This window comes from Aulonocara sp. 'chitande type north' Nkhata Bay, linkage group LG17 (assembly GCF_057382095.1).
Source record: "Aulonocara sp. 'chitande type north' Nkhata Bay isolate Kocher_YH1m ecotype deep benthic linkage group LG17, A_spYH_male_GT1.1, whole genome shotgun sequence".
Lineage (NCBI taxonomy): Eukaryota > Metazoa > Chordata > Actinopteri > Cichliformes > Cichlidae > Aulonocara > Aulonocara sp. 'chitande type north' Nkhata Bay.
In genome coordinates, this window is record NC_141360.1 from 37,437,220 (window position 1) to 37,458,663 (window position 21,444).

Genomic DNA, 21,444 nt, shown 5'->3' on the forward strand with positions numbered 1-21,444 from the left:
GTCTGAAACGACCGTAGTGAAGAAATCTGTGAATCGCTTGAAAAAGAAAATGTTAGAAAACTTGCAAATGATAGTATCTGGGGGTTGTGGAGGACTGTGTGGGAAGATATGAAACAAACAAGCAAACAAAAAGAAAAAAATCAGGTTAAATGGCATCACAGTTGGCCTGAACATAAGGCGTAAAAAAAATAAACGGGAGGTGGGGGCCTTTGGTTGACGAGGGAAAACAAAAGGAAGCCAAACATACTGCTGCAGTTTAAAAAAAAAAAAAACACTTAAATCTTGGGAACATAAAATACTAAAACAAAACTACCGCACAAGAAAGCCAAATTAGCTAAAGATTTTTTTCCCCCAAACATATGAGAACAGCTTTCCTCGCTTCTCATTATGCAATACAGTCTCACAGTGCAGCTACCAGCCTTTCTACTAAAGTCAGGCACGCATGCTGCAAGTACATCCCCTCATTTGCATAAATAAATTCACCTTTTAGCAATTTGCATGTTGATGAACTCGCGCTAATGCACTTGCATGTAACAAATACACAGACAGAGATAAGGGAGCGATAAAGAGATCAGAAAAACATTACATGCTGACAGACTGGCTGTTCTTTTGAGGAGGAACATGTGCTAGCGTTAAGCAAGGCTAATGGGAGTTAGCGTCACTTATTAAAAGTAGGATAATTACAGAGGAGGAGCGACCGAGGGACGGGCAGGCAGAGGCAGAAATGAAGGCGTCTCGAAGTAAAAGATTAGAAACGATGTCAACAGCTCTTTCAACTCCACGAATCAAAGTAAAGAAGCAAAGTAATAAACATCTTTCATTTTTAACAAGTGCTTGCAGTTTTTTTTTGGTCTCCCTACTTCAAGTTCAATATGAGCTTATACTGTACTGAGAAATAAAGTGCATGGAGAACAAAAAAGATTATTTGAGTGGTTTTAATATCCATGTCTGTCCAGGTCTGTAATATACTGAATGCAGTCACGATGTTGAAATAGCATTTTTGGGGATTTCTTTGGGTGAACACCAAAGATTAGCGTCGCTAAATCGACCAAATGTTGAGGACAGGCCGGGGCTTCCTGGCACAAATCCAGAACCATTTGTTCCTCTCTGGGATTAAATTTGTGTCACTGTAATTAAACACAAACCTCACAGGAATAGAGTATCCACACGCAAACGCACACACACACACGTCGTTTGATCACAGTATTCTTGCCTCTCCTTTAGCGACTGCCATTTCACTTTTTTTGGTCACTTCACCTCCTTCTTCTGCTTAGAAGAGAAGGTAATTTTATTACGACTTACCGTTTACTCAGTTTGTCTTATGAAAGTCATGAAACACTGCACTCTCTGTAACTCTGTAACTAATTATTCTTGCCCTCACTGGTTAACGGTTTGATCTCAGATGTTTCTGAAGCCAAAGCAATTAGTTTTAAAATTAGCAAGAAACACAATAAGAAAGAATGGCAGACAGTTATGTGAGAGCAAACTGGCATAACCCCACGCAAAGGGAGCAGTGCAGCTGCATTTAGCATAGGCTCCTGGTGAGGAACTAGCTAATGGTAGCAGCTACTAGAGTTAGCCACATAGAGCAAATTCCTCTAAATGTCAGTACATGGTTTTTCAAATACTTTGAGTGGTAAAAATGTGAATTATTAACTGAAATTGTTCTTCAAATATGTCTGAAATATAGTTATGAACAATATCTAACCTCCATTAGACCAGGCTTAATTTCGACCCCTTTATAAGTGTTTTTCTCCATTGGACCCACTAAGATATTAGTTCACAGTAGCATTAATAGTGAATATTATAGTTGCAAGATCAATATCCGCTAAAACTTTCAATCATCTCCATCACTAAAATGAATCTTTTTCTTAGAGGTGTTGCTTTAAAGTTATTCTTACCTGACATTAATACAAATATTTCATTTTAACATAAGAATAAGTGAGAGAAAAAGGATGGATGGATAGCTGTGCTCCTCTTTGTGCAAAAGATTAAAAAAGGAAGTCTGGCTGATTAAGTCGATACAGTGCTGCATACAAATGTAGGCTTGTCTTCTTCTAATGAACTATGAAGGTTTGTTTCTTTTGTTTTAGAGAACTCTGCTTTGTGTTTCTAACTTTTTTCTAATTGCAGAAATATTCTAAAATATTTATATTAATATTTATTCATGAATTACTTCACCATATTTGTGTAACATGTTCTTCAGTTGCGTATTAACTAAGTTCCTTTTCCCTCTTCTGGAGGACAGCAAACAAACTATGTAGCAATCTGAGGCTTTTATTCTGAAAGGCAGGGACAGAAAAAGCCCTTTTTGCACATGGGAACATTTTTCTTGTAAAACAAAGGGGGGCCTAGCAAAAAAAGTTTGGGAACCACTGGACTAGGATAAGACAAGACCCCACCCCACTATCAAAATACACACCACTCTGGATAAACCTGCATCTGATAAGCGCTGATAGGTCATTTTGGAAACGATGAGAGGCTATTGTTCTCAAAACAGATGGTATGTCAACAGCAGGGCGAAAAACAATCCCGTAACACAAGATAAAAGCTATCTGTGATCTCATTAGAGCTGGTAATGTCAACCTAGCGAGGTATAAAATTTCTCTGCCCCCACTATGATGACAGGGCACTTATGGAAAAAGATACAGTAAAGATGTCGAGTCATTTTTTTTATGTCGTTGCTGTTGTGGGGTGGGGGTGGGGTGAAGTGGACTGCGGATGAGGTGGAGGACTTTTCTTCTTCTTTTTTCCCTTCCCGTGTGTGTGTCTGTGTATTTCACTCAAACACAAACACAAGTGTACGCACAATTTTTTTTTTTTAAACACACACCAACCGTCGTACGTGCATGCTCTTCAACGGACCTCTTCTGTCACAATCACACATGCAAACAGACAGGCCTGCATTTGCTCGCTAACTTTTTCTGACATTCAGATTCCTGCGCACACACAAACACGCGCGCACAAACACACACCCTCCATCCATTTGGATGCAGAGGATGAGTCCTCCCCTCCCTGTGGCTGACAGAGCGGGTGACAGGGTGGTGGGACGGCACCAAGGTTAGCCGGGAACATGACCATTGTACAAAAGCCTGCTTTGATAAGCCCTTGTTTTGCACAATGCATCGTGGGGCTGCTGCAAACCTTGCACGAGTTTTAAGTGACAAAGTTTGGATGGAAAACTATTTCAAACCAGGTGACATGTGTACTGTTTGGACAAAATGGAAAAGACAACGGGACCAGAGAGGGAAAAGTAGCTTTGCTAATTAACACCGAGTTGAGAGCATGTGTGAAATGTCACTGAGCTGCGTATGAGTACACTCGGTGTGCATACATTAACTTCCAGGCCTCAGCAGGCCTCTGGTTTGTGCTATTAGTCACTAGCACGTACACGTTTCCAGACAGCCGAGTGGAATGAAAATTAGCGAGAGACAATTCTCATGTCATGTCATTAGAAAGTGACGATAAGCCTGGAAGAATTAAGGTGTGAAAGCAAATGTAACTGGCTGGTGTGTAATATATACAGTTCTAACACATACATTTTTTTTTAAAAACAAAGAGTTTAAGTGTTAACTCAAAGTTGGGGGGTGGGCTCATTAAGGGCATGCTGAGTTATTTTTGCTTTCTCTCTTTATTCATTTTACATTTGCGGTGCCTTGCAGAGTGTCAAATCAGTCCAATTACTCCCACTTCCACCTCCTCTCTGCAACAAGCAGATATTTATATGCATACAGTAAAGTCCTACTAGGGTACTTGAAGTTAATGACTTGGTTAATGTTATTAGAGGGGGAATGCAGAAGCCAATATACTCAATAGTCTTAATATATAAAATGTACATAAATATACAAAGTTAAGATTTCCCTGGCTGGACTAGAAACGGCTTCTAGATAAGAACAATACATTTCCAAAAGCAAACAAACAAGAAAAACAGATGAAAACACAAAATAAACAACATTTCCTTCATATTCTCCCTCCATTTTCCCCAAGCAGAAACTTCTGGAGCTGAACAATGAAACCAACACTTGAATGCAAGAAACTGCAGTTCCTCCAATGGCCCCTCGAGGCTGGTTCCTAACGTTAAAAGACTGGTCTCGAGCTTGAAAACAGGATGTTTACAGCTTGGTACCAGGATAAAGATGGCTTACTGTGAGGTCCAGATGGTCCCACAAGTTTGTGCTTTGGTGTTAGTGAATTAAATTATCATAATGTATGTTTTGTTTTTTTTAATTAGCAGGTGTTTATGTCCAGTCTGTGGCTGTAACTTGCTAACTGAGATAACATCTTACCCTCACTCTGAAAAATGATCAGGTCCAGGCTATAATGCTAATGATAAGGCTTCAAAAATGTCATTGTGGCTCGCTCGATCAGTCCTTTATATGCTGACTATTACAAAGAAAAATAGAATGATTGTGGAACACACTATGTATTTTTCATGTTTTACATGAAAATGTTAAATGTAAAAAAAAGTGGGTAATATAGGAAGCAATGGAAAGGAAAAGAACTTAAACAATCAGAAAAGCAAGAACAGGTAAGTAGAAATTAAATCGGAACAGAAGAGCAGTGAACAGAAAGTACTTTATGGATGGGTGAATGAATGAATGGACGGATGGAAGCCAGGCAGATGACTCACCATCAATCCTGCTGACCAGCTCCTCTAGGGCCTTGACTTTTTTCTGGATGCCTGGCTGAGCAAATGTATAGTTGTCCTGAGGAATAGAAGAAAAAGCACACAGTCAAAATGGCCTAAGGCTCATAAAGCAACAGTAAAAGTACCTTTAAATAGTTGGTCTTTAATACGTTTGTTGGTACTTATGCATTTCGCTTACTCCCCAAGAAAAATGAATGCAAGAACAAAACAGCCTTCAAACACTATGTATAAATCATCACAAGCAACCGGGAAAAGCAGTGCGAAGGTCAGACTGGCAAGTGGATAAAAGTCCTGTGAACCTGAAGTGACTAGATAACAACAAAGTACAGGGAAAAGGGAATAAAAGCACAAGCTAAGTAGATCAAGCAGATATTTTATTACAGGAATATTTGTCATATTTCTCTGTAATTTGCTCGACAAGCCGTGAAATTGATCCCTCATTGAGAAAACTAATGCAGTTTGATTCACATTGACGTTTCGCAGCTATTTGGCCCGAGCGTCTGTGTATCACAGCGCACAGTGAAAGGGTCTGAAATTTTCCGTTTAGTCTTTCAGAATATTTTTTTATAAAGTGCTGCAGCTATTAGAAATTTTGAGTGTTTGCCAGAGCCTATTTCACACCTCACACAAAGCCTAAGTCATTTTTAAACTGTAAATAAAGAAATGGGCAACCTAACTAATATTGCCATAACAAAACATTTGCAGCTCCAACCTTGCAGGCAAAGTAAAAGGCTGATTACGAATGAGGTTCTTAGAAAGGGAGATCAGGCTTGAATGGGTCAAATTTGTTGTGCAGGTACTTATCACCAAGGTCTTCATGTCATGTATTATATCATTTAAAGATTTCCTGTGCCACATCTCGGCTAAATAAATCCAGTTTTAAAATTCGATGATAGAAGAGGTGGTTTTATAAAGCTGCAAGTAAAACCAAAACTCAAGAGATCCATAAGCCTGCAAAGCTCTAAATGGACTTTCAAGTATTGTCATGTGCTCAAAAAAAGGCTACATAATAAGAAGTGATTATTTTACTGTTTCCATTGACATTCTGACTCATAACATTGATCTTATTTTATTAATTTTGGCTAATGGTCAAAAGCTATGGTGTCATAAGGAAATGAAGATAATTTGGAAATGCTTCTTTAAGTAGCTAGCTCTTAATGTGACAAAAATAACAGAGTTATTGTATAAAATTTTATTCATTATATGTTCCTTTGTAGTCAATCAGCTCTAGGAAAGAACAGGCACTGAGGAGAGTTCAAGTTCATATTACATATAGTTGTAGCATAACCGTGGTAGCTAGTAAAAGGTAGCTGCGCTATATAGTTTCAAAGGTGTAGCCTAACCATGCTAGCTAGCAAAAAGTAGCCTCAGTATGCAGTTGGAGGTGTAACACAACCATGCTCGATACAGTGATAAAAAGTAGTTGCATATATAGTTTTGGAAATGCAGCATAACCACGCAGGTTAATAAAAGTAGCATTGCTATATAGTTTTAAAAATGTAACATAATCATGCTAGCTAGGAAAGGTAGCCTCACTGTGTAATGTTGCAGAGAGGCCAACTTAGGCGGAAAAAAGAAATAAATAAAACTTTTTGGGTTGTTAAATAAAGTAGGCAAGTGTTTAAAAAATACACGCTGCCTTTAAACATAAGCCATATTTGCCCGTCAAACATTCTCTTTACAAGGTGCAGCAAGTCACTAGTTGGATGCTGATAGATTAAATGAGTGTGTGTGTGTATATTATGGCTTTTATAATAAAGATGAATAAAATGACAACAGAGGGCAGTGTAAGTTGAACTTGCAGAATACAATCCACGTGTGAAACAGCACATAAGCATTTTGCGTGTGTGCGTGTACGTCCAAACACACACAAAACGAGGATTACATTTCCTTGAGGGGTCATTTCAGTGTGGTCTGAGAACAGCTGATGTGGCAAACCATCCCAGAAAAAGAGAGAGGGAGAGAGAAAATGAGACGGAGAAAGGGGGATAAAGGTGGGCAAGAGAAGTCATTTAGCAATAAACAGCTTCAGTTGTCCTTCAGGCACAGCAGAACTGAGGCACTCGTGTCCTCCTGAGTCCATCAGTGGCTGGCAGAGTAAAAACTGCATTCCTTCCTCCTACAGTTTTTTTTTTTCTTTATCCCTTAGTCGCCACCCTTTCACCACTTTATAGTCCCCGAATGCAACTTTTACTATTCTTAGCATACCTCTACACAAATGTTTTTGGTCTAGTGCTTTATTCCTTAGCTGTAAAAAACATTAAATATATGCTCCCATATTTCTCGAAACCCAAGCTCCCAGTTCACCAGAGCCCAACTGATATTGACACCAATATTTAGTGATTTAAAAAAAAAAAATAAAAAAAAAATCCTATTTTTCCTTTCAGATGCATAAAGAATAAACAGATTCACCTAACATTTGCTATGCATAGGGATTTATGAACCTTATGGAGTTCAAATGCAACAATGTGACATTTCATTTTTTAAAAATAATCACGTTTTATTGTCACAACAAATTGCAGATTACTTGTTTACTGTCTGCAGCATTTCAAATGTGTTTTCAACAGTGAAACTGCAGAGTGACCTCTGTAGGACAAAATGTGTAACATCATCACCTATCTCCTAACTTTCTTAATACGCCCTTATGAATGGTGATAGAATATACTGACAAATATCTAATATTGGCCGACTTATCAGCCCCACCGACAAACCAGTCGAGCTCTATAGTTCAGTGTTTTATTTCCTATGAACATGGGTATAGTAATGCATTTTTGTTCATTTGTACTCAACTATGAAACATAGTGGTGTATGCACTTTTGGTCAGAAAATCCAGTTTGCATGTTCTCTTGGCGTCTGCGTGGGTTCTCTACGGGTACTCCAGCTTCCTCCTCCCACAGTCCAAAAACATGGGGTTAGGTTAATTGGCAATTCTAAATTGCACGCAGGTGTGAAAGTGAGCGTGAATGGTTGTCTGTCTGTACGTGTTAGCCCTGTGACAGACTGGTGACCTGTCCAGGCTGACTCTCACCTTCAGGGATCCACCCCCACAACTCTGAATTGGATAAGCGGAAGAAAATGGGTGGATGGATGGAAAGTAAATTCATTTAATAGTTTTGGAAACAGCTACATTAAAGCACAGCTGCCAGCAGTGTCCCTGATTATCCCTGAGAATTAACTGTATTTCTCACAGCTACGATATCCCAACACTTGGTATCATCTCACCTTCCTGCTCTTCCTTCTACACTCTCTCTCTAAAATGTTGTCCATTGTCCTCTATTCTACTTTTCTATTCACTATCTAAACCACCTTTCAACTTTGCTTTATTTTTTCCTCATTTACATTTGTTCATTGCCTCCATTTTCTGTCCTCAGTCTCTCCGGCTCTCTTTTTCTACCACCCCAGTGTTAATGCGGTTACGTGCTAAGCAAGTGTGAGGGCCAGTACAAGTAATTACATTTGCATTATTGAAGCTGCTGGCTTTAATCAACTCCCTGTGCCTTGTCCCCTTCTCTTGCTCTCCATTTCTCCCTCTTCTTATTTGTTTTAAAGTCCTATTGTCACACCACCAGTTCTTTTTTCCAGTGTTGTTTCAACCTCATCAGACTTCTATGTTTGCTTCACATTTTTCTTGTTTCATGTGTCTGACTGCTTTCACTTTTTTGCTCATCCACACCGTCTTGTTTGTCGGTCCCAATCTTCGAATGGCAACTTTGAAAATGATTGCTTGTGCTGAACACTACATCTGCTTGTGTTAAAGGTATGACTCATTTAAGTGCATCGGGCGCACTCAGGTATTTCTGATTGTTTTCCTTTACATTTTCATGCCCGTCTCCTTTCTTTCATTCTTTTTTTTCTTTTTTTTAAACAATCTTTCCAGAGGTAAATTATTTGTCATACATAAGGCACTTTTCTCTCCGGCTGAACAGACAAACCTGGGGCAACAGGCAATTTTAACTCAATTACATTTCTTCTATTTTTCTTGTGCAAATGACTTGAATATATTTCCTTTCTCATAAAACATCGAGCGAACTACATTTTTCATCCCTCCACTTTCTATCACATACTCTATGTTTGCTAGCTTGCAGTTTTCTTGTAGCTTACTCTTGGTGTTGGAGCACTGCTGCAGTTCTGCCTGACTGCACAGAATAGCATAAAAAAGGCAGCAGAAAGGATATGTGTTTTTCTTATTCTCATTCTTTTAATCTTTCATAGTTTTATCAAAATTGACCTTTGAATGAGTTTTTTTTTTTTAATAATGTCAGTTTATCAGTGACCTAAGACCCTTTCCTTAATGTATCCCTCCCTCTACTTTGTTTCCTTTGTTCTCATTTGTTAGTCTGTGTTTTTTCTTTTTACCTCCAAATCTTTTTGTTTTGTTTTGGCTACTCGAATATGGCAAAAATAATAATTGTAATTACAATTACTTTAAATTACATTATAGTATTACATTTAACTGTGGATTAATTGGAGCTTCAAACAGAAATCTGCTAACCATAACATCAGTTAAGTTCATCTGGCTTGCAATCCATCACAATTCATAGTTTTGCAAAAAACAACCAAAAAAAAACAAACACAAACACACACACGACCTTGACCTGAGCACAGTTTGTATGAGGACCCATTAGGTGATCATTTTATGAGGACTAGCGACGTGAACTGTGAACAGATGGAAAGACGACAGATGCCTCTGCATGGCATGAGATCGTCGGACCTTCAGCCAAATGAGCTGAAAAACAAATAAATAAGTGGGGAAAAAATGCAGTGGATTCTTTTTATTGGTTTGTTTGTTGGGTTTTTTGAGGGGGTTGTTTGGGTAAGGTCTTGCCTTACACAAACAACGCTCACTTACAAAACCTTCACTTTCAGTTTTTACTTCCTCTCGTCCAGGATTCTCATAGTGCGGCCTGGGGGAAAGTAACACTTACTAAAAAGTAAATCATAAACTGGCTTCTTAATGTGACACTTGACCTTTAAACTTGGCTGTAGATACACAAAAAAGACGCCTTTTTTTACATCTTAGTTCGATCTACGCTAAATGGGTGACTGTGGCTCAGGGGGTTGGGATGCACATCTGTAACCGGAAGGTCGCTGGTTCAATCCCCGGGCTTTCTGTCCTGGTCGTTGTGTCCTTGGGCAAGACACTTTACCCTACCGCCTACTGGTGTTGGCCAGAGGGGCCGATGGCGCGTTATGGCAGCCTCGCTTCTGTCAGTCTGCCCCAGGGCAGCTGTGGCTACAACTGTAGCTGCCTCCACCAGTGTGTGAATGTGAGAGTATATGGATAGTGGCATTGTAAAGCGCTTTGGGTGCCTTGAAAAGCGCTATATAAATGCAATCCATTATTATTATTATAAACAATGAATGAATATGAGCTGTACGGGAGGAAAAAAAGCGCACCAGTTTAAAGAACCGGGATGCACTAGATTGATAGCACAATGCAAAAAGTTGAATGTCATTTTGAAAACAAACGCAGCGCAATAATGGTTTTATCTTGATTGTCCCGTTTTCATAAGCGATTGAGGCTGAAATCATAATTGAAAATACAATTCGATTAATCGCCCACCACTACTAGAAGTCATTTCCTCTCCCGCCTTATGTTCTCCATTTCGCCGTCTATTTTCATCACTTTGGTGGTGTTAATGAGGCTAGACTTGACTAAGTGTTCTGAATAACCTATTATGTCTCCTCTGCTTTGCTTGTTCCCTGGTGTTTCATTTTGTTCCATGCTGTTCTGCATTTTACTTTGTGACTAATTGTACTGGAGTCAGATCTATCTTTTTCTTCCCTCAAACATATCTGTGATGAGAATAAGATACTTTTTTTACAATATGCTCGCATTTTCTTCTCTTTTTAGCATTTTGGCCTCTTTCACTTCTTCTCCTCTTTTCCTATAGCTTGTTGCCTCACCTCTCCACTCACTTCCTGTCTTTGTCAAATCCAATATGTCAGATGTTTGATCAGCTGAGGCAACACGAGGAAATCAACTCTCACCCTTTTATTATTCATGCATTCTCTTCCTCCCTCTCCATCTGTCCATTCACCACATCTGACCCAGCAACTTAGCGGAACTGCTCCGGTCTGCCCCTCATAAACGGACGGAGGCGCGTCACACAAACATAAACTGTCTTGTTTTTCTCTTTCTCGGGTGTCAACAGCCTTCCGTTCTCTCTTCCTTTGTTCACTGTGTTGCTCGCTCTCAGTCAGCCGAATCAATAGCTCCCCTTCACCTCACAGTCCATTCTATTAGACTCAACAATGGCTCCATGCTGGACTAAGATTGCCTCCTTTTGTGGCACCGGATGTCTATCAGCAAGTTGGACAGAACCAACGTTGCAAGGGTGAGGAGGAGGAGGAAAAGAGAGAGATGACAGGTCAAGATAAAGGGTAGAAAATAATGGACACAATGTCGCAGAGAAGACTGAAGGACAAGCCAATGATCCATCATTCTGGTACAAGAACGAGAAAGGAGAGAGAAATGATGATTGTAGTAAGGTGGAGACCGCAGCTGTTCAAAGTTACAGGAGGACTGCGCTGATTTTATTCTGCTGATTTTTTACGGTGCTTTCAGCATCTTGGCCTTGATTGTGAGAGCAGTAAGCTCAGACGTGTACTGGCAGTGCAACAAGGAAGGTCATCTAAAAATCTGAGGTGCAGCAGTGCAGTTCAATAAAGACAATGTTATTTTTTTATTTTGAGAATTTCCTGCGATGCTCATTAACCATATTACTGTGCTAGTCACAGAGCCATTGTGCAGCACCTCCACATCACTAAAAAAACACCCAAAAGACATGCCACGCTAAAAGAGCAGTGACTACTTTGATGGCTCAGAGTGTGAGTGAGATTGTCCTCAAACTAAGAGACTACGTGTTTTGAGTAACTTTTTAATGCAGGATATGAGATGGGACCTCGTTCCTAAGGAGGGCTATGATTGCATCCACTTCAAGGTTTTTGGATTAGAGCAGTGGCCCACTTATATTAACGTTTGTCACCTTAAGGTATATACATAAACATTGGCGATCAGAATTAATGACACACCCTTTCACACACTACAATAGGATACAGTCATTTGTAATGAGCCTCTCTATAAAAGTAGATGCAGAAATACTAAGCCTAAAAAAGCCTAAGTGTGACTATTAGTAAAGAGTATCAACAAGGTTAAGGAGCTATGGCTGAGGCAGAGGTTTGGTGAGACTATCTGCGGCAGCGTGTTTTAAATTAAACCTTAAAATGCAAACGTTCACTGTTTCTGGCTTCTTAGATTTGCTAGCTTCTAGCAAATCTTGCTAGCATTTGCTCATTAACACTAAAGGAGCTGTGATTAATAGCGGCAGTGTTATGTTAATGGATAACTTGTCATATATGACCAATTTTTACACAAATGAGATGGTTATGAATCCCTATAGAGAAGGATTTATTATCTGGGAAGCACAGATTTTCATTCCAAGCTTTGCTGTACCAATCCATTCAGGACTTGTTTTAGACCTGCTGGCGTTGCTGCAAGAAAAGTCATGAAAATTTCAGTAAAAACCAAATGTGAACCCAGGCTCACAGTAAAGAGGAAGTCTGGGATTCCTCCTCCCAGCATCATGGATATTTATACTAAAATGAATGGCAGTCCACCAAACAGTTTAAGATGTTTTAGACTGGACTGAGATCCATCTTTAATGTCATACTTTATGCTGGCTCTGAACTTTTTCTCTGATTTTTTTATTCGTCTGAATTTAGTCTTTGATCAAAAGGTTTTGGATAATTGCCAGCTGCCAATTTTAAACTTCTTGTAGAAGTTCCTTCTTTTTAGTCAATACTTAGAGTTTGAGAAGTCTGGATGTCTAATGACTAAAGGAAAATATCAATTTATACAGTTCTGAAATTAAAGTATAAAGAGATATATGGACAGAACCCCCCACCCACCCCACCCAACAAGACAGGTTATATAAAAAAAACATTTAATCTTCTTTTATATTGTGTTAGTCTGAAGTAGAAATCTGCTTTTTCTACATCTTATAAACTGTATCTGGTAACAGACAAAGAAATGAGAGAGACAAACCTCTCTCAAACCTTGTGAACTTAAATGACCAGCATCTACATCTGAACCTGTTTCCCTAATTACCTAAAACTATTAACAGAAACCACATTTCTCACTTATGTAACTTCTAAGAAATAAGGTCATTGAAGAAAGTAGACCGTAACCTGGTCTGTCCATGTCTCTTGCACAATTCAGCTCAACATAGAAGCAAACAATAACAGCTATTGCAACATTGCTGTAATTAAAGTGGTACTTTCATAGCCTTCCTTTAACACAAAAACCCACAAAAAAATTGTTGCAAATCACTTATGTGATCGTTTACAGATGAATGGTTTATTTAGAGAGTTTGAGTAAGGATTAAAAGTTTATTGTAGCATAGAGACAGCACTACTGAAGGTTACTAATGATCTTTTAATAGCTTCAAACAAACTGTCCTGTGCTTGTCTGGATAGACCTCAGAGAAACATTAGATACTACTGATTGCAAAGGTTTATTACAGAAGCTGTAACACATGACTGGGATTAAAGGATATGCACAGTGCTGTGTGTGCTATATTAGAAAGTTACGAATGGTGTTCCACAGGGCTGTGTGCTAGGACCACTTCTATTTATGTTATTTAAAAAACAAACAAACAAAAAACAAACCACACCGCATACATTTCCGCTGCTATCCAGATGATACCAAGCTGCATTTATCAATAAAGCTGGTAGGCAAACATCAATAGCCTGACAGCAAGGAATATCCATATCGGATTCATCCTGTTGGTCACTTAGCACCTGTCTTTGTTTGGCATTTCTCTAAGCTTTTCTTTCCTCTATTTTTCTTTGCCCACTAACCGGCTGCAGCGTATGAATGCCCCTTCATTGTTCTGCCAGAAATCTTTTCCCGTTAAACAGAAGTTCTTCTTCCCTACACAAGTTCTAAGTCATATGATCATAAGTCATATTATTTTGGAATATAATGTGCAAAATAATACGACTGTTGCTGCAAACGATTGCTATATAATCACTTGTATTACTTCAATTGAGTCTTTAAAAAAGGACATTAAATAGAATGCAAACTCATTCCTTTGTTCAACAACTTTGCAAGAGTTTAATAAGTTAACACTCTTCTATATAGAAGTAAATGTCAGTTAAGTACACTGACCAGACCACATTATGACCACACAGAGGCAAAGAATAAAAACTATCTTGTAACAACTGAGCTGAAATATATTTAGCTGTAAATAAACAATTGTTGTAGAAAAGCACTGGATGCAGGAATGGTGGGCAAAAACCAGGATGTGCTGGATCAGGTCTGATCTGTGGTGGCCTGAACTCGTCACTTACAAGACCTAAAGAGTTCACGGCTAATGTCTTAGCTCCAGATACCATAGGACATGCGGTTTAGAAGTCTTGTAGATTCCAAGGTTCAGCAGGTCAGAGCTGTTTTGGCAGCACAAGAAGAACCAGCAGCATATTAGGCAGGGGTGGTTATAAGGTTCTCGCTTATCAGTGAACTCTGACACTGCCTCAGTGTAAGAGCTGGCTTTACATGCCCCCTAATACGATCAACACTGCTCGTCTCCCTGCTAACAAGGTTCTCATCCAGCATCCACCATCCTTATTACATAATTTTTATCCATCCACTCTTTCTGTGTCTGATTTTTCAGTTCCAGTCTGTCTCCTCACCTCTTCTCCTCAGCAGCTGTTACCACCTCCTTTTCCACTGACCCGTCACACAAACAAGTTCAGCTAATTTGATACTACTTAATCTGTCAAAGAATAACAGATGAAGCAGGACAAGAACGTATAACTGAAAATTATTAAAAAAAAATAAAAGCAGGTGAATGTGTTCAATCTTAAGTTGTCCTCCAACAGTGGCTACATACACAGGCTCATTAAAAAAGCTTAGGAAACACACAACACACAAACATTCTGTCAAGCATCACACACACACAAACACACCAGCTGGCAGATCACTCCTTGTGTGTGTGTGTGTGTGTGTGTGTGTGTGTGTGTGTGTGTGTGTGTGTGTGTGTGTTGCACTGAGTGACAGCCCAGGTTGACGGCAGGAGACCCTTGGGGAAACCAGAACAGGACATGGCGTCTGGTTTGGTCTGGCTACCGTCTGCTACACGTCATTCCTCGGACCCCTGTTCTCACTCTGGGGAGACCCCCATCTTTACTGCGACCGTGGAAACAGATGGTTGCCTTGACAATGAACGAACACATTACGATTGGATTGTGCACCAAAGGATGAGTTGGAGGCAGCTCATGCACAGTAGTAAGAGAGGGAGCGTTTGACCGTTTAATATTTTTATATTTCATACCATTTCATTACTCTTTATTTGGTCATAACTTAACTGCAGAAGCATTCATGGGACCAGGGCTTGACAATATATAGTTTCCTCTGGAAATGATCAACTTCAGCATACAGTGCACGGTGTGTATATAAAATCCTGAAAGTGCTGAAAAAGCTGCCCAATATTATTCCTGCTGAGACTTTTAATAAAACTTTAATAAACTTTAATAATCCATTCACGACTCCACAAGAAGGAGAAGTTAAATTTAAAGCACCAATGCTGTGCTTGATGGGGGGCAATAAATCTACATTTCCAAAGTCTGCATCATAGCACAAAGTAGCATGTCCAAGCATGGCACTTTAACCTAAAAGGGGTCAGAGACATTTTCATGCAGGACCTCCATTTGTCAAGACAACCGCTGAAGTATTAACAAGTTCACATCCCAAGGCGAAATTAAATATCTCAAAATTAGGTCCTGTGCTGGGAAAATACATTTAAGAGCCTGTGCTGCAAAAGGCATATCTGCAGAATTAGCATAAAAGGCAGGTTTTCATCTGCTGGCTTTAAAACTGAGAGCCCTCAGGGGTGTGCTGGCGGAATAATGGACTTTTTAAACTTTTTGACTTCATTTCCCTCGCTGGGCATGGCAGGTAAGACACAGGCTCCCTGGCTGTGCAGGGAAGCCACATACTGTAGCTGCTAGACAGCAAGAGATGCAGGTGGGAGCTATCTGTGCTGTAAAATGACACATATTAAATGACTCAGGCTTTGACTGACTGTTTTTATTGCAACATTAATCATATATTATGGCCCAGGATTAAGAAGACATGTTTAAATCAACAATGCAATATTAGCAGAGATGACGGTTTCATTTAGATTCATGGAAACAGGAGATATGGAACAATTTTAACAAGTTAAATTAGTAAAGTTAGCCAGAGGCGCTGTCCAATTTAGAACAGTGTAAGGCTAATTGGCTGCTAGAGAGAGTGGGGCAACAGGCGGGCAGTCTAACAGAGTTGTGTGTCAACTAGTGAAATGTAGCCATTTGTAGAACCTATTTTCTTTTCAAGGAATACATAAATTCATTGTAATTCTTACAGTATTGTGAGGGTTCATGTATTATCTTAGAGATCCAGGAAGGCTTAAAAACACTTTATTCGTATGACTAGAAAATCAAAAAGTAGCAAATTTAGGCCCATTTGAACAATTTCTTCTAGGTAAGTAACTCAGTTAATTGTGTCATGTTTCGTTCATTATGTCAGAAAAATGTTAGCTGTCTTTTCCTAATTGCTTTTCAGTGGAGATGAACTCAAAGAAAGATGTGAAGGATAATATCAAAAAACTATTAGATTCTTCAGTCCATATATTTAATACCATTCTGTTTAATGCAGGATATATGCAGTATACATGAAAAAATATCACTTTATGATCAAGGTTGATCATAAACGAGAATAAAGTATAAAAATTCACAGCAGCTAAATGAGCATGAGCGCCGTCCACTTGTATTTCCCGTTCCTGCTAAAGAGATGATCCCTCTTCAACTCCTGCCTCTATTAAGCTTTTCAGTGTATCTTAAAATTAAAGACCATCATAGAAGCTGACAACACAGCAAAGCCTAAATTGAAGGCACAACCAGAGCAAACTGAAATAAACTAAAACCTTGACTTAACTTTATTTTAAAAGAGCAAATCATTACAAAGTGCTTCTGAGAAACACTTTGTGAGAAGCAGATTTTAGTAAAGTAGCATAACAGGTTTAACACATGAGAGCTCAAAATGTAACATACAGGGAGGTTCTAACTTTACTCATATATTAGTGGGGCAGATATATCAGCCATTATGAGCTATTTGCCATATTGGTATGGTATTTATAACAGCTGGTGAATGAAAAGTAGAAACACCTATCAACTATGGTATGATTGATGTTGATGTTGCATAATCTGTCCACCAGATGACAACTTCCCTACTGGCAGAAGACCAGAAATACAACCAGCTGATCCAAGCAGAGTCAGGAAAAGAGCAAATGAGGAAACAAGGACTTGTTGTGAACATAAAACAAATATTTATTTTTTTTTAATTGCACTGACGCATTATCTTAGTAAGTAACAGTAACAGGATTTTTAAATCAAATATTGGTATTGGTCTAAAAAATCTGATATCAGTCGGCCCGTAGTTTAAGCTGGAAAACATAGCAGGCTTTTACATGATGTCTGTCACATTGATGTTTGCTTTTGTGAACCATCAGCTCTTATCTGTGCAATGGTATTACTTACTTTCCTTAAATTAAAGAGTGGGCCAGCGTATCAAAACCGTAGGAGACAATAAAAGAGGCACTGGAGAAGCACTTTGGACTGTGTGCCGTTATATGGTTGAGGCAGTTGTAAATGCACACAAGTACACAAGTGCGCATCCACTTAACAGCACTTAATAGGTCACGCCAAGACTGATAAATATCAATCCTCAATCATTTAACCATCAAACTGCCATTCACTGTCCAGTAAAGCAGCGTGTGTGTGGTAGTGCACACATCAAGAGCACATGCTCTTAACATGAGCAATGTTCCTTTTAAAATCCCAAGCGGTTAAAGAAGGCATCTGTCGACATTTTTATGATCTAGAACCGTGAAGACTAACGAGAGCGGTCATGTTTCCTCACAAAATAAATTGTCCATCTGATTTTGTAAAACATCAAAATCAGAATAGCCTGGATCTCTCCAACCTATCTTTCATCCCAGCATGCTCTTTAGAGGCGGGGGCTGCACTGCTGCCAATTAAAACTGCAGCTCATTAGAGAAGCCGCTTAAGTGAATTGACAGCCAAAAATACTCTGTTCACTTTTAGGTGAGAGAGAAGCGTGGTGGTGAAGTACTAAAACCAGAGCTAATGGCCAATTTACAGTTTTAAAAAAGTATTTCCACTGTACACCAGGTAATTACATAAAATAGCAAGAAAAGCACACCAGCTGTGGTTCATGGATGGATGGAAGAAGACACATTTCTCTTCATGAAATTTCCCAACCATTTAGTGGTTTTCAAACATCCCCATTTAAAAGTTTATTCTGCATTGTTATGCAATTAAACTTTAAACACTTTGCACCAGTTGGTTCAAAACAAGTTGACACCAGTGTGGCACAGGCTCCACACAAAACACTGGAAATATAAGGTGCTTAGAAGGCAGCTTGCAAATGTAATTGCACAGACAAACTCTGCCACCAGCCAACCCTGGACCCCCACCTTCATGGCCGCAGTTAAGTGTAATAGTGTATAGTGGATGTGAGAGGGTCTAAGACGAGGTCAGAGCAAGGATCACCAACTAATTATGGCGCGGAGGCACTCAGCCTCCGTCAGATTGTTTAGAAAGCATTAGGGGGGAAGCATGGGCTTCCCTGGTGCATTGCACATAATTAGTTTGGAGCCAAGGTCACAAACAAACACAAGCGTGGGGACAGCCATACACATACAAAAACATACACAAAGACACACACTCTATTCTTCTCTCTTACTTCCTCTGCTCTGCAGCTCTCTGTCTTTCTCTCTCAGGGGCAACAAGGCCCAGCGTCTATTAATTTCCTGAATGAATAGCCTACCAACTGATAGTTATTTATGGACTTTGTATTTAAATATGCTCCTTAATACGAATTACCTTTGGTATTTGATTAACACTATTTTCAATGCACAGCTGTATCTATTAAACAGCATGGATAAACATCTGTTAAGATATTGCAGTCTTTTCTTTTTCTGCCTCAGAATGAGCCTCTGGAGGGTGACGGAGCAGAGCAGTAAGCATGATCGGCATGCCTAAAGGCAATGAGTCTGTGTTGTCTCATTTGACAGAAATCTATGCGTTTTCTTGTTATTTGTGATAGATCACAAACAAATTTGGCATCACAAAAGACAGTGATGTGTGATTCATAAGCTGCAGTGATAATAATAAATGACTACGCAAAAAATACAAAACGAGATGTGCAAGATGCAGGGTCCATAAAGTAGTCCTAAATGGGGGTGAAGGGGTGGGGGGGGAGACTATCTTTATAACTGCATTTAAATAGAAAACAGTTGCTAATAAATTGAGGTTGTGCTTTTTCTGACTTTGATGGTCAAATATCAGGTAATGAGCCAACTGCTTTAACCGCACAGAGGCTCAGTTTAAGTGCAGCTTTTTCAGTCGTCTGGCAGCACACATCGTTCTGTGTACAAGTGTGATATTAGGCGGGATGTACAACAGTTTAAAAATGAAACACTTCAGTTAATCTGGATGTATCCAGTTAACCTATTATCCATGTTAGTGATACTAAGGTGCGTATTGCCACTGTAGCTACACAGAGACGCCAGAGGAGACGGCTAACAGGGCTAAGCAGCCCATAGAGCGGGACACCTTACTCTGATACTCCAATTAACTATTAAAACCACCAGCAGACTGTGGATAGTAAAACTACATCCCCATCCCAATCTCAGGTGGAGACACAGATTAAACACTGGTGTGGAGAAACTGTGAGAGTGTGTGTGTGTGTGTGTGTGTGTGTGTGTGTGTGTGTGTGTGTGTGTGTGTGTGTGTGTACTTTGTTTTGCAGGTCAAAACAGAGCAGATTAGCTGCCTTATGCACTACCTATGTAAAATATAGTGGCTTCTGATGAGAGGATAGATACTGAAGTGTCTCTTAAACAGCTGTTTGGATATTAAACACATTATGGGTTTGAAAGGTTTATTCATTTGTATTTTTATTTTGCTTTCCCCTACTTTTTGCTACATATGTGTACTGTTCCAATGCTGGGTGCTTATATCGTATTAAACGTGCCTATTAATGGCCAATGTTGAGGACAGCATCTGTAAAGGTAATCCAATCAAGCTCAGCCTTCCGACTGCTCTAAATGCTCCGTTTCAGGCACTTTTTTCTATTCTCGAGAGTTGAAAACAAAATATGGTCATCGCCAACACACAGCTCAGAGGGGTAGCCAATCACAAGAAGGGAGAATGGCCTTTAAAGGAAATGAGCCACAGGAAGAGCTGAAAAACTGCATAAATAAGGCAAATAAATAGGGCAAGAATATCCAAGATTAAAATAGGCAACTGGAAATAAGCCTAATTTTGATTTCACTTTGGTGAAAATTTGCTACCAAGATTCAGGGTGTTGTCCTTTACCCTTAAAACACATACAACAAAAAGCATATTGCCTGGTAAATATACTTTAACACTTACTGCAGTGGCAATTCTCCTAAGTGTTACTTTATACTACAGTCATCATTCCCACTGCTAAGACTTGGCAGATGTTTCTTTTACTTTGCCAGTAAGTAACAATTACAGCTGCCACGGCTAACAGTAACATCTGACTTTGGTATCATTAGCATCTCAAAAGGAGCTAAAATGCTGCTGCTTTAAGATGAAGGGAAGTGGGCTGGCTACTTTTTTTTGATAGCACAAATGACTTTTCAAAGATTTTAATCTTACAACACAGCAAGAAATAATAAAACATATATAATATATATTTCAAAATGGATGCAGAATTGGGGATGCTAAGCAACAATGTTGCTATTGAGAGCAAATGTACCGCCAGCCCAGGCAAGCACATTTAGAATTGACAGATGGCTCAACCATGACCGCTGAGAGCGGGTCGATTAACAGAGCTCGTGGGCAAGACGGTTTGGGAAGAAATGATGAAACAAAATGAATTTTGGTGATGTGGACTGTATGCAATTATCTGGCCTCCAGACACTCGGGCACGCTTTAGAATATGCAAGACGATCACATTTCTGAAACCCACACAGAAAGACTGTATGTAATGCTTACACAAGAAGTCCTGCCAGCTTTGCAACAGAGAGGAATACCAGCCCACCAAAACGCTGTAACATTCCACACCGTCTGTACAGCCGATTATCTCAGCCGTTATTTTATGCACGCACACATAGCAGAAGAAAATCATGCTGAAGAAAGAGTTATGGTGTAAAACTTGCCCTATGTAGTGGAAAGATGCAATTATTTTTCAAATTAATGGTCTATAACCAAGGAAAACAGAGGAAAGGTGCCGTTAGGTGGGATTTATGGTCTGTCCAAACTGCGTGTTGGATGGTCAGATAGTGTTGCAAATCCCCGCTCCATCCACATTGCTCTAATGTCAGGTAGCTACTGGCTGAGTCGTCCATTATGTGCAACCCTCCGAAACCAAAAATTCACAAGCAACTACCACGCTGTATGGAGATTAAAAAGAAGCTGAGCATTGTCATTCTCTTTGAAGGCTGTTTTGGACTTGTTAATCAAATGTTCAACCAAAGCATAATTAGTGTTATATTTTACTGATGCCATGTCAAGCCACTCCTTCATGAGAGCTGGGTTTTCAGTTCAACTCTCAGCAGGACCATCTGGGAGTGACCAGAAGATGTAATATAATCCAGTCCAGAAGTCACATTAATAAGAAATGAGGCAACAAAACTTTATATCATTAAAAAAAAAATGGTAAAAACAGGAGTTAACTGTAATGAACTACTGGCTTATTT

General features: G+C 39.4%; 1 protein-coding gene across 3 annotated transcripts in view; it reads right to left on the reverse strand.

The window, feature by feature from the left end:
* Positions 1-21,444, reverse strand: part of tbc1d22a (TBC1 domain family, member 22a) — a 164,953-nt gene that overhangs the window by 47,163 nt on the left and 96,346 nt on the right. For all 3 annotated transcript variants that reach the window (XM_086268938.1, XM_086268939.1, XM_086268937.1), the window contains one exon: positions 4,631-4,706. In XM_086268938.1, coding sequence (XP_086125064.1) covers positions 4,631-4,706 — 76 coding nt within the window. The remainder of the gene's footprint in view (positions 1-4,630; positions 4,707-21,444) is intronic.